This window comes from Pangasianodon hypophthalmus, chromosome 3, assembly GCF_027358585.1.
Source record: "Pangasianodon hypophthalmus isolate fPanHyp1 chromosome 3, fPanHyp1.pri, whole genome shotgun sequence".
NCBI lineage: Eukaryota > Metazoa > Chordata > Actinopteri > Siluriformes > Pangasiidae > Pangasianodon > Pangasianodon hypophthalmus.
In genome coordinates this window covers 22,020,215-22,034,664 of record NC_069712.1, presented here as the reverse complement: position 1 = coordinate 22,034,664, position 14,450 = coordinate 22,020,215, and the positions used below count along the sequence as shown (strand labels likewise).

The window sequence follows — 14,450 nt, the reverse complement described above, 5'->3', positions numbered from 1 at the left end:
CTAACACTATCCGGTTCATGCCAAACGTTTTTGGCAGGTTGGAGAACAAAATACACAAAGAACACAGATCCGAAAACAATCAGCAACAGCTTGGGTGTTATAGTAGTGTTATCTACACTATTTTAGCTAGCTAGAATTAGCAGGCTAACTCTATCTAACAGTCCCTGAGATGCGCAGAGCCTCAGGGAAGGCCCCTATACCTTCTCCCTTCAACCAGAGTTTATACTGCATCAGGAATGCTAACATTAGGTGGCACTAATTCTGTAGGATATGCTCTGTTTATGATACCACAGAATGAGCAGTTACACCATGGTACTGATGATATATGGGCATTGCTGCGTGATGAGGCACTTATAGTGAGAGCTAACTGGCTGACGGTAGCTTAAAGACAAGCTCTTGTTAAGAGGTTTTGCTCTTTCTTCTGGTACTTACTAACTGTGACAGTCACACCGATAAGCACACATTCCTCTAACACTTCTGTAATACACAGCAATCACGAGTAGCGAATATTTGGGCTGTGTCCCAAGTCTAATGAGCAAGAGACATGAACCTGAAGGAACAATGTAGGCTAAAAAGGTGAACCATCTACACCTTACACTCTCGACTTCAGTAAGGTGAGGTTTTGAATAAACATGAAATGTGTGCAGGACATTTGAGGCCATTCAAGAGCAAAAAATAAGGTCATAATACACCCAAATGTAGATCTTGATATACAATCTAAATATTTAGATTTTTATATTTGTTCGTACACTAAGAAAATATGAAATATCTTTCTCCTGGAAACAATGAAACACACACACACACACACACACACACACACACACGCACGCACACACGCACGCTCAGGCGCCTGCAATGTGTAAGGCCTGCTGCACAGGCAGAGACAGCAGTGAGGAATGCGGGCCTCTTGTTATAAAAAGTCCTGCTATTATACTAAGAGCACTGGACCAAGCAGTCCAGATCAAAGAACCCAGCCACTACACACTAACCACACCATGCATACACACACACACACACACACACACACACACACACACACCCCACGCTCTGGAACATACCACCCAGGACAGAAAGACTACTTCCAAAAACCAGTTGTTAAAAACCCTGCAATCAACACTTCATAAGGCGGTACACCAAAACACTCACTCCACATATTCAGCATCACCTTTCAGTCAGCAGCTCAGTGAACCCTCTGTGCCATGCAGACACACTGTGTGTTCGTCCCATCAGCTAAAGGCTACGACTGTGTGTCCGATTAAAAACCTCTCGAGGTTCTTTTTTTAAACCTGATTTCTAAGGATGTCTTACTAAAAAGAATCCAACTGAACTCGTGTTCTCTTTGGCGAGGTATCGGAAATAGTCAATCACATGGTGCAATAAAATTGAGTCTCATTTTCTTGAAAGTCAAAACATTCCATAATGGAATATGGGCTGTAGTTCAAAATGATGCAGCCTTAGGCTACACACATATTGGAGGAAAAGTAAGGAAGTGCAGTAAGGAAGAGATCAACTATAACAGGAAATATCTGGGATGAAACTTGGTAGGAAATCAAGAGGGGGGGAAAAAAAAAAAATCACTGCTCACACATTTTCATGAAATAGCAAATATAAAACGGAGAATGAAATATGGGGAAAGAAACGCAAAAGCCGGAAATGACAAAGTTTTAATGGTACGTAGAAGTGCAAGCAGCCACCCTAGTGTCCTGTGTGTGTCACTCCAGCAGACTCGAGGAAGTTCACTTCCTTAACCTCTGCACAGAGCTGCATTCCACCAGGTATTAAAGCATAGCTCTCCAGATGTGGACACTTTTTTTAAACTTCATGATCTTTGGGAGAGCTTCAGGTATGTGTGCAGCTGCCAAGGACAACAGTGTGAGTTCTGCTGAAGCATTCCTTATTAAGTTAGCTTGGAGAAAGTAAGAGTGCTGCGAAAGGCCTCTGAATTCAACACAATTTCCTACTGCAGCCTGAAGGTTAATCATTACTGTAAGAGGAGTATAGGGAGGTTATATAAGAACAGCTCTTGGGGTTAGGGGAGTTACTGCTGGTTATCATTGATGCACGGTTGCATAACGCGGCCATCAATCTTACCTGCACAGCATGTCTGTCAGACGGACAAATCCCACGTAGGCCAGCTCAAAAGCTCCTCTGTGCCGAGACTGAAGCAGCTGCTCACGAAAATATCGTCCTACGCCCTCCACCTGTGAGACATGACAGAGAGAACAGAGGAATGAAAGGCCAAAAGATTATACATCAGGTTCAAACAGTCACCATTTTAATCCCTTCAAAATAAACTGATGTAGTGAGACATTCAAATAAACATTCCCAGAAGTGTGATTAATAATTTAGTGATAAATAATTCTCGCGCTCCAGGGAAACAGGAAGTTCTGAGTCAGGAAGTGGCTTAGAACTGACACTGCCTTCATTAGGCCAAAATGTTCAATCCCTTGTAGATGTGTTTAACTGAAATGTTTGTGTTTGTGTAAATTATGCTGGTGAAACGTGGTAGAAGCGTGCCATCTCATGCAATGTATTGTAGACTGAAGCCCCTCCTGACAGCCAGGAAGATCGTGGTTAAAGTCTATGGTCTGCAGTGACTCTGGAATGGCTATTTACGTCGTGCTCCAAACAACCGTTAAAGCGCTTCAGCTCCACCGGGACTTTATTTAGTCTGACGCTTCCTGTTTGCCCGTTCTGCTGTTTTTTGTTGTTTTTTTTTTTTTTTTTTTTTTTTTTTTTTAAGTTCTCCTTCTCTTTCACTCCATGTGCGCAGAGAAATTTCCCAATTCTTTCCGCAGCTGGCTAATTACATGGTCAGGGTCAGCAACCTAAATCGCGGATTTTCCTCTGCGTCTGGCCACCATGAGACTTAGCGCCCAATCAACTAATGCCATTGTTTGCTTGTTATTTTTGATTCCATTGACTCAGGCCTAAGGGGATTATGCAGCTCCGCTCAAGAAGGGATTGAAAGGGAAAGAAAGAAAATGCAAGCGCCATGAAGCGTACCCACTCCAAAGCCTTGGAGCTAGCATTTTACAGTGAAAACATAAATCTTGTTCAGCATGCAAACTAAACTTCACAGGAACCCAACTACACCAAACGTTATAAAGAGGGAAGTAGCAAGTCATCTCAACAATGGGTCAAAAACAGGCCTGGGACAAACATATACAGTTGGCAGCATAGGAGTGGCTTCACAGAGATTATTTGTAGGTTGAGGTTTGGTCTGAGGTTGACTGGGGTCAGTGAGTCAAAGCCAGACCTTTCAGTTCGGAGATGCAACCAAGCCCTGTGGCCCCATGTTCCAGAAACTGAGCATCCATCTTTAGTCACATGAGTTGCATGCTTGCAAAGCCAAAATTAACGAAACCAACTGCTTCTAAACTGAGCTTCAACCTTTAAAAAACACTTAATACCTTAAAAATCCAAACGCACCCTCTGGTTTAGCCAACATTGGAGCGCCACCATGAGCTTTGTAAAAGTGGGAATCAGGGAGCCTCATGCTTAGCCAGAGCTGCATTGAAGCCACACAGATCCTTCTTACTTAGCTCCGGCTTAGATCAGTTTTCGAAAACAAATGGGCAAAAGGAGGTGTTCTGGATCCAAAGAACAGCATAAGGAAATAAGGTTCATGCAAGGTTCCTACACGGTGGTCTACCCAAAAGGAAACTGGCAAAGTGCTGGGTTTGTCAAAGTCGTGCCACGCGCCATCTCTCACAGAACCAGGATAGCAGGGGAGCATCACAGAATGGTTTAGCGCATGGTTAATTTACTCTTTCCCTCTCAAAGGCGATGAAAAATGAGGAATTATACACAGTCATGATGTGACTAACTGTTTGCAGTTGTCATGGCGCCTCGGCGGCACGGAAACATCTGCTGCGTTGCTGCAGCGACGGAGGACCATAACAGGAGACTGACAGTACACACACACACACACACACACACACACACACACACGACCTCCCGAAGAGGAGCTTCACTGTCATAAACACACACGCAAACTTTATTGACCTTCCAAAGAAGGGTGGCCTGGCAAAAGAGAGTGGTTCAGTGGTACGAGGCAGCGTACAGTTCAAGCGTGTGTCACCGCACACACAAATACACTCGATCCATTTGGATTGGACCAGCAACATTAGATCACCCTTTTACATAACATGTAGAAACGCTGTGGTAACCACAGCACTGACATCACCAGATTATTCCACTCCATCTGCTGAAGTGATGAGGTCAATCGCCAAGCCTACACAGTCTATTACAACAAAAATAATACCAATGGCTACAGTAAATAATCGATCGAATATCTGATAATAATCCATCTGATATCTAAATTGGATTAAAAACACCTAAACAGAGTAATCAGACAGTGGTCAATCCAAAGATTTTCGATTAAAAAAAAAAAAAAAAAAAAAAAAAAAAAAAAAAAAAAACTGGAAAAATATTCTGAACCAATGTTAGCTACTTGTTGATAGGACTCAAGCTTCTTGTTATGCCAACACTGGGTCATATTCACCAATCGTTTAGTAAAGCTGAGCGTTAATGTTCACATAACACAAACCGAACAAAACTTTTCGGCCGGATTTATAAAAGTTTCAGAAAGGCTGATTTTTTTTGTACTCATATGTGTATATCGATTAACTGTAACATGCAAAGCACGTTCCCGACACAGCTAAATTTGCATGTGGTGACGCCCACAAATCTTCACAAAACTTTAAGTGCAAAGACAACTGGGAGCACGAAATGAACAATCAGGGTAAAGGCTGAAAGGTAGACGTGAAAGTTTACTTACTTCTGTGCAAATGAAAATATTTAATGATATGCAATAATAATAATAATAATAATAAAAATAATAATAATAATAATAATAATAAGTGAGTGCTAAATCTTCCCTTGAGGCATTAGTTTACAACTTATGGCTATGCACAGACAGACCTGCCAGTTTATACGAAGGCATATCTTTTGTCATCATTGAATGATTAGTTTTATTTGTCTAAATTTATGGGTTTGTGTTGGTTTGGTTCTTTTTTTTTTTCCTTATATTCTTTAATTAATGCCAATAATAGAACGACTGGTTTTCACAAAATTTTCTTGTTGCTCCATAGTGAAGTCCATCACGTGTAAAAACAAACCTACACACCAAACGAAAAATTTTGTTTTGCAAATGTCAAAGAGGAGTAGTTTTTTTTTCTTGGTTGCTGAACCTACTTGCCCACTAGGCATCCAAGAATAAAAAGTAATAGCCCAGACATGAAATCTGCTTGTCCTGGGTGCCGGTGCTAGTGATTTGCCCACCCCAGTTGAGTGTATAAACAGCTCATGTGAAATCTTTAATCAGAAACATTTTATTCAGATTGACAAAAATATGCATGAGAACACAGCAATAGATGATATCTGGAAATAGGTTTATGATAATTCCAGTTATAAAGCAGTCACATAAATATTAACAGTCCCAGTGGCTTCTTTTATGTGCCAGTGCTTTTACAGGTCTGGCTTGTGGATCAGGAAGAAAACACATGGAAACTCAAGCAGAAGAATAAAGGATGACATTCATCTGAGGAATCGAGTTGACGGGTCTCTTTGAGTTGCCTAAATTGGACAGCCATCTGAATATAGACAGCAGCAGTAAAATAACTCCAGCAGTCATCTTTCTGTAGAGCTGCATTAAATTAAACTGAAGCAGACCTTCAAGCTAGGAAACTTGGACAAGGAAATGCCAGACAATCCTTTCTCTAGAATTTCAGTGGTTCAGAGATCAATTCAATAATTTGTTCTTTTTTGAGTAGGCAGTGGAAAGCCTTACAGCCCGACTGCCAAGACAGTTAAACCCAAGTCATATGTTAAAAGGGATTGTGAATGGTCCAGTTCAATCTATCCAAGAAGGTGCTTCACTAGCATCCAGAACCCCATGATGTGGCATAATTCAGAAAACAGTTCACAATAAAGCTGGGGTCAATATTTCCAAATGACAAGGGTGATCAGAAACCAGCATGAACATCACTCACTCTTTGCTTCCCTCAGTAATAAATTTAGTGCATCAAGTAAACAAACACCCTGTTTTATGACCCAATTCCCCGCTGGCCAAGCTTACAGTACAGCAAATCTCCACACAACACGCATATGTGCTATGGATGTGGAACAAGTTTCTGGCAGTGGCACAAGAATAAATGACTACTCGCCGCCACTGTCTCAAGTCTGAGAGAGTATGAATATGGTTTGTGTATGAAGTGGCTGGCTTCTGCCGGAGGGGGGGGACCATTTGGAAAAAATGCAGGCGGTCATTAAACAGCGGGGCAGGCTCAAATGAAAGCCCTGCGCTAACGAGGGCGGATGTTAATTGAAGGCGGGCACAGTATGGGGTCTCAATGCTTCACACTGCCACAGACGGAAAACACTTCACCCACCAGTGGCTGGTACATGATTCAGCCCCGGGCCTGTGTTTATCAAACATCTCAGAGAACGAGAGTGAGAGTAGAGATGGTGGATTGTTTTTTCCCCCTCGTTAGAAGTGTTTTCAGTGCATACCTAGTCATTACCAAAAACCAGTGACAGCAGGTCTTGATATAAGTTGCTAAAATCTAATATACAGACAGGTCCATAAATATTTGGACATTGACAAAGTTATTGTTATTTTAGCTGCATACCATATTATATTGGAGTTTAAAATAAATAATGAATATGATCTCAAAGTGCAGACTTTCAGCTTTAATTTGAGGGTATTTACATCCAGGTCAGCTGAACAGCTCTTTTTATATGTGGGTCTCCCCATTTTTAATGGCCCTAAACTAATTGGACAATTGGCCTCTCAGCTGTTCCATAGCCAGACGTATGTTATTCCCTCATTATTTCACAAGTAAGCCATTAAAATTCTAGAGTTGATTTGAAGTGTAGCATTTGCATTTAGAATCTGTTGCTGTTAACTCTCAGTATGAGTCCAAAGAGCTGTCACTGCCAGTAAAGCAAGCCACCATTAGGCTAAAAAATCAAAACAAACCCATCAGAGAGATGAAGTGTGGCCCAGAAGACCACAGAAAACAAGTGAGGTAGATGACAGAAGAATTCTTTCCCTGGTGAAGAAAAACCCTTCACTACAGTTGGCTAGATCAAGAACACCCTCCAGGAGGTAAGTATATCTGTGTCAATGTCAACAATCAAGAGAAGACTTCAGCAGAGTAAAAACAGAGGGTTTACCGCAAAATGAAAACCATTGATAAGCCTAAAAAACAAGAATATCAGATTAGAGTTGGCCAAAAAAGTTCTGGAACAATATCCTATGGAAAGATGAGACAAACATCAACTGGTAACAGAATGATAGGAAGAGAAGAGTGAAGGAACTGTTCATGATCTGAAGCATGCCATCTCATCTTATCGCGTGGACATGTCTGGCTCTCTTGCAATTATTGATGATGTGACTGCTGACAAAAGCAGCAGAATGAATTCTGAAGTGTACAGGGCCATATTATCTACCCAGATTCAGCCAAATTCTTCAAAACTCACTGGGTGGTGCTTCAGAGATGGACAACGACACCAAGCATACTTTTAAAGCAACCCAAGAGTGTAAGACAAAGAAGTAGGATGTTCTGCAATGGCCAAGTCAATCACCTGAATCCAACTGAGTGCCCATTTCACTTGCTGAAGACAAAAAAAACGCCCCAAGAACAAGCAGGAACTAAAGACAGCTGCAGAAAACGCCTGGCAGAGCATCACCAGGAAAGAAACCCAGCACCTGGTGATGTCCACGCTTTCCAGACTTTAGGTATTTAGGTATTCCAGACAATTTCATTTATGATTATGTTAGTTTGTCCAATTACTTTCGGTCCCCTAAAAAAAGGGAGGGGGGCACATATAAAAAGTGCTGTAATTCCTACACCGTTCACCTGATTTGGAGGTAAATACCCTCAAGTTAAATAATTTGAACTCCAACATACTGTAGTAGACAACTTAAATAAATATAACTTTCCCAATGTCCAAATATTTAAATATTTATGGACTTTTCTAATAATGAAACTATTAGAGCGAAGTCATGCATTATAACACATAGTCTTATCAATGACATATAAAGAATGACGACCAAACTACTTTTACACACACACACACACACACACACACACACACACACACACACACACACACACACGCTTTAAAAAATTAGAAATCAAGAATGCAGCTGTCTACTTTCCTTTAAGTGTTTTCATACTGGGTTCATGCAGTGTTTCCTCTAAATACCAAACATGATAAAACAAAAGCTGGAACCCTTTCATTCAAACCCAAAAAAAAAAAAAAAAAAAAAACACTACACTTATGATTCTGTCATCTGTCCTTTTGTGTAATTTGTATTTCGATTGGACAATGTGTGCTTAGTCTATCTACATTCACTTTTACAGAGTAAATAATCCAGCTTGCTCACATTCATTATACCCGTGGCTGTATTTCACATGCACCTTCTCAATCTTAAGATCGTTGGTGGTGCTTAATTCCAAAATAATTCAAAATAAAATTGTTAACAGCAACTATTCGGATGTGGATGATGTCATGTTATGAATAACCTACGTGAGTCCAAATGTACGATGTGTACGGGGATAGCGTTTATTCTGCACTGACACCCAGTCAAACTTCTTCTGCTTTACCTAACAATATATCTGACTCCTTATTGGACAACACATTACCCTATCACTACAGATGCTAAAAACTAAAACTTTATAATGATGTCTTTTTATCTTTGGAAGACAGGGGGGTTTGGCCCTGCTAGCCTATTTATACCAGCTGCCCCTGCTAAGAAGTCCAACAAGCTGCAAAAGATAAGGTTCATAGAAAAGGTCTTTGTTTGAAATGTGGTGCTGTTCTTATATAATTACATATAATTACCAGATGTGTGCGTGTGCGCTGTTTACTGACCTGCTCTTCAGTGATCAGGCCTTTGGATGTGTGTGTATATAGAGGCATGCTCTGACACAACTCCCCCAGCAACATGGACACCTCTTTCATACTCCTCCAGCAACACACCAGCACCATCTGAGCAGTGACCCGATAAGCCTCATGTTCAGATCCTATAGAACACACACACATAAACCAATATTACTGTTCCTTTTTTTTTTTTTTTTAATGTATCTAGCCATAATCTGATTCAGTCTTGTGTGTAATGACACACTGACCTCTAAAGGACAAAACAAGTACTGCAGCTACCAACCAAGTAACATCAGTTTCTGGTTACGTGTTATGAGAGCTGTTATTGCACTTAGGCTTACATATGCACTGGGTTTTATAGTAGATAAGGTAAACCATGTCAGGAACATTAGCACTATCAGGATTAGGTCTGCTGTTACCGTTGCTCGTGGCCTGCGGTGTGCATAGCTGCTCTTCAGAGGTTGCGTCCAGTTCTCGGGCACTGGTGAAGAAGTCATTGGTGTCTCGAGGACGGATTTCCTGGAGGATCTTCTGCAGGTCAAGTGATGTTTCTATGGAGGAGGAAAAAACAAAACACACAAACAGCAAAGATAAAAACTCACAATCAAAACTCACTCATTAATCCCTAACTAGCTCCTCATACTTAGGCTTAATTAATTTTGCTACCATTTCTTAATCTTAACATAACATTCACTCATTTTACTGTTACGATGAGGCTTCAGCATAATATAGGAAGAAAAAAGGCACCAAGATGCCTTTATCCATATAATAAGTAGGTTACATGTCCTGTCATGTACTTTGTATTTGATTGTAATGTTGCATTAATTTCACATGAGACATTAGTTTCACATGAAACATGAGCCCAGGCAAGCACACTGGAGTATTAACTTCCCCAGTGGCCTGGCTAATGAATTTCAGATTTGTCCAGCCATGGTGTTTAAAGGAAAAGTCCCAGCTGAACAGCTTGCATATCAATAATTATAATCTATAATTATAATCTTCAACAGTGGAGAAGTGTGACTAGCAATCGTTTTTCAGTTTAAACTTCTTCCATCAAGAAGTTGGTCTATTTTCACTGACAAGTTCCTACATTACCCAGAATCCCATTTGACTGCAATCATGCTTGTCGTCTCACAGATCTCACAAACTACATCGTATAGCTGCACTGCATTCCAGAACTTGGGAGTGTAATGATTGCAGTCTCCACTACTTCTGCTATGGATTTCTCATTAATATGACATTGAACGTCTTTGGAAATGGTGAGCGAGAGAAGAAGCTCTGATGCTTTTGTATTTAGAAGTTAACAGCAAAATCTGACTGACTTCTGTTTGAAATTGTTGACATTTTTTCTCTGATTAAACGTTATTGTAACTGCATTGGCAACGTCTCCTGTAACATCCTTTTCACAGGAATAAAGGACAAATAAACAACACAATCCCTAAGCACATTATACATTCATAACACATCATGCATATAAGCACATCACACATTCAACAGAAATACATTTAATGTGTTTCAGGGTTAACGTGCATCTGAAAGGCTAACCAGAGTCAGTGTCCATTGGGATAAGACCCTCAGGGGAGGAGCTCTGGACGACAGGTGAAACCACATCGGACATCCTGTAGCACAGAGCAATGAGATCTGACACAACCTGGCTCCATTCAGCCTGTAGCTGGAGAGATCTACAGACACACACACACACACACACACACCATTTGGATTAATGAGAGACACGAAAAAAAAAAAAAACTGTGTAGCCTATTATAGAAGTGGTTTGTAGAATTATACAATGCTTAGCAAGGGAAAAAAGTACAATGATGAATGCATATGGCTAAGTTGGCCTAAATAAGTGTGCTACTGTACCCAGTGCTGAGCTGCTGCAGGGCTGCAGTGATACAGTGAGCTCTGCCGTATAAGGGACAGGAAGCAGCGGCTATGAGCAGAGAACTCTCAGCCTGAGCAACCTCAGCCTTCAGACACGTCATCAAGAAGAGCACCACTAAAACACAGTAAACATCACAAAAATGCTCATCCTCAACATTACGGCATGATATGGTGGCATTTTCAATGAGTAAAACAAAAAGAAGCACATGAGAAGACAAGACATGTATCTACATTTAAGTTCTGCTGTATGAAAGACAGCCAGCAAGAGTTTAATATACCTGCCAGTGTGTTCTTCTCCAAAATGGAGCCCTGGATAAAGTCTGGTAGCTGTAGAGGGACACTTTTCTCATGGGCACAGCGGAGCAACGCCTGCTGGAGAGCCTCCTGGTGCAGGAGCAGATTGAGCAAGTGGGCAGCTGTGACGCTGTCAAAGGGCTTGGTACTGGTGCTGAGGTCAAGAGCAGTCTGGAGCACACACTGCAGTCTCGCTGGCTCCTGAGCAGCAGCAGGAGAAACATTAAAAATACTGCACTGAGCAAAATTAACAAAGCTTGTGACAATTATCGTGGCCTGATAAATTATTATTTGACGCTGCAACATTATCGCTCACTATTTGTGGCATTAATATTGTTCAGCTATAGCCAGCCAAATGGTCGAGCCACGACAAACCTGTAAGCCCACTGTTTTGGAAGGCAGCTTTTGCAGCAGTGTACAGGCCAGTTGTTTCACCTCCAGAAAGTTGCTGGACAGACAGTAGAGGACAGCCTGTGCATGTGGAACAGTGACACAAGCTCCCAGAGCAAAGTTTTCTGGGTCTGTCACACAGAAACAAAAGAGAAAGGCATATTAGTGGCATTTTATCTACATGAGTCTTCACCTCGAACTGCTCCACTTATTCAGTCTGGATTTTTGAATGTATCATATACGCAGAGCATCAAAATCAATTTCCAGATCTTTTAAAATTGCTAGTTTCTTCTCATGTAAGTACCCTGTATCTGACTATTTTTTATCAAATCTATAGGATTCTGTAAAATGTGCAAGATATAGGATATTTTTAATCAGAGAAAGTGAGTGGCTATATCCCGGAGGCCAACCAGTGTATAATCTGGCTGATCAAATTGGTTAATATGAAAAGACCAGTATATTTGACACTTATTTATGTGCGGTTGTCTGACATGTATGCAATGATGAGCCATTAGTAATTAACTTTTCTTAACAACAGACCATCGCAGGGGTTCTCATTAATCAACCTTGCGTATGCATAGTTTTGTGCACTATGTGCATGGGCACATACTTTGTTCATGAGGATATGTGTATATTTACGCACAATCCTGAGCATGCACATGCAGGAACCCATAAATGTAGAAAAACATAATCGTAGGAAGACTATTATAAAAGGCACATCTAAAAATTGGGACTAGGATAATGCCTTGCTTGAAGATTTGGCACTTGCACTTTGCACAGGGAAAGTGCCTTTAAGGAATACAGGAAACTTCACTGAGAGTGATGAGTGGCTCATCAGTCGAGTTTGTTTTCCCCGTGCAATTTTAGTTCATCATTATTTCAGAGGTTTTTTTTATCCACGGGGAAATTTCACCGAGAAATCAGAGACAGGTCTGGCATTTCCCATCCAACTATGAGCCGAATAATGACTCATGACTCTGCAGTACTTTTCCAAATATGGCAGAGAAAAAGACAATAATAGTGAGGGATTTTCATGTCATCGCAAGGTTTCTAAATGTAACTGGGGATGCACATATGTAGCCATAAATTCTTTATGTATATAAAAAAAAAGCTTGTATTTAATTCTTAGACAAATCACTTGTAAACAAAAAGTGCCAAATAAACCATTTTGCTCTATTTTGTGAAGCAGTATCTCCATTTCACTGTCAGTGACGTTGACATTTTGACAATTTTTTGAGCAATGCATTGTCCTCGCATTGGACAATACATGCTGTCTGCAGCAAGCAGTGCCATGACCAGGCCACTGGACTTTTTAAAAGATTTACCATATATTTAGATTTGGGGCGTTCCTCTGGGGGCTGTGCACAAGCCACAAGCAGAGCAATTTAAAATGTGTAGGATTTATCAGTGTAAACTGTGTACACCTGTGCATATGCATGTGTGATAAATACTAATTTCCTTATGTGTTCTGCCAGTTCTTATGCTCAAACTTAGAACATGTTCTATGCACGCTTTTATATACGAGACCCCAGGGTTTTCCAGTAAATTCAATAATGTTGATGCTATTCCACATAAATAATATAGGTTACAGCAAATACACTGAGTAGCCAGTCTGTGTAAAACCAGTTCCTGAACCTGGCTTCACCATTTAAAGTGTAGATACCTGCATTTGCAAATCGTATAATTAATAAAGTTGGAGGTGTTTGTCATTTAATATTTAAACCAAATCCTAAATTGGGGTCATTTTTGCACTCCTTTTTTTTTTTTTTTTTTTTTTTTTTAAACATATGAACTGGGGAACCATGCTTCTTTCATTCATGAACATTATCTCTTTAAGCATTCGGGAAATGTATTGTCACTGTGTGACAAAAAAAAAAAACAGCAAATAATCCAGTTTGACAAAGACATAAATGTTCAGCATCATGATTAAAACACATAGGATGCAATTTTATATGACTTCTTTGCAAAGCTTAACAAAATATTGTTTTTAAATGTTATTTGGTTTATATCTGCCATGCTACTCAGGCAGACAGGTGCTGATGTGTGCACTAACAGCTCTAAGGGCACCGTCAGATTTGTGAATAAAGATAAAGCTCTTCACTCGACAAGCTGCATCACAGACCCACAGAATGGACAACAGACAAAATGGAAAGGAGAACGCATTTAAGTTAATTTAAAGAAACCTCTATTTTCATTTTTCCTTTATATTACTAATCCAGGTGTAATTATTGAAATTAATTCTATAATGTTCTGAAAGAAAATGAAGACGAGTGAAATAAAGAGAGTGGTTTATGAGTGGAGGAGACTGAGCAGTACCCATGCTGAAGGAGAAATGATCAGCCACCAGCCCCAGCAGCTGCAGAGTCACCAAACAACAGGAGAAAGAGACTCCTGGCTGCAGCACCTGGAATAAACTCTCACAGAACCAGCAGAGGAACTCCTGAAAACACACACAAACACACACAGCCTCAACAGTTTTCTCTCAAGGCACCAAGCTGGGCTATAGGAATAAGCTCCCTAAGCCAATATGTTTTATATTCCTTATTATAAATCTGTGTAGATTAACTTCTAGACATGTCTGCTCCAATGATCGTCTTGAACAAAATCATATAGAAAGCTCGGCATCCAGAATGTGACATCCTCTCACTTCTCACCTACAGAAACGAAGAACCTTCCCTCCTCTGTTATCTAGGCTTTTCTCTCTATCACCCCACCCCTCAGCAGCCCTCTAATCTCATGGTGTTCTTCCCTGCTACAAAGCATCCCTGGATTAAGTCACTTAATGAACATAATGCTGTTTTACATATATAAAATAAAATGTATATACACCCTGAAGCTTCTTAATAAAACATTATTAAGGAATAGGTGCATTGCAGGATACAATAAGGAATAATTAGCAATAAACATCCTACCATATTCTGTGCCATGTATAAAATGTTGAGCGGGCCTAGGTAAATTTTGGATCAAGATGGCATGAGTGTGTGAAT

The 14,450-nt window shown here is 40.4% G+C and overlaps 1 protein-coding gene across 9 annotated transcripts in view; it reads right to left on the bottom strand.

Moving 5' to 3' along the window:
• The window catches only part of thada (THADA armadillo repeat containing), an 86,245-nt gene that overhangs the window by 59,811 nt on the left and 11,984 nt on the right, over positions 1-14,450 (bottom strand). For all 9 annotated transcript variants that reach the window (XM_034302820.2, XM_053232313.1, XM_034302821.2 and 6 more), the window contains exons 15-22: positions 13,780-13,903; positions 11,449-11,594; positions 11,058-11,274; positions 10,759-10,894; positions 10,441-10,577; positions 9,315-9,446; positions 8,887-9,038; positions 2,092-2,201 (exon numbers count right to left, since the gene is read on the bottom strand). In XM_034302820.2, coding sequence (XP_034158711.2) covers positions 2,092-2,201; positions 8,887-9,038; positions 9,315-9,446; positions 10,441-10,577; positions 10,759-10,894; positions 11,058-11,274; positions 11,449-11,594; positions 13,780-13,903 — 1,154 coding nt within the window. The remainder of the gene's footprint in view (positions 1-2,091; positions 2,202-8,886; positions 9,039-9,314; positions 9,447-10,440; positions 10,578-10,758; positions 10,895-11,057; positions 11,275-11,448; positions 11,595-13,779; positions 13,904-14,450) is intronic.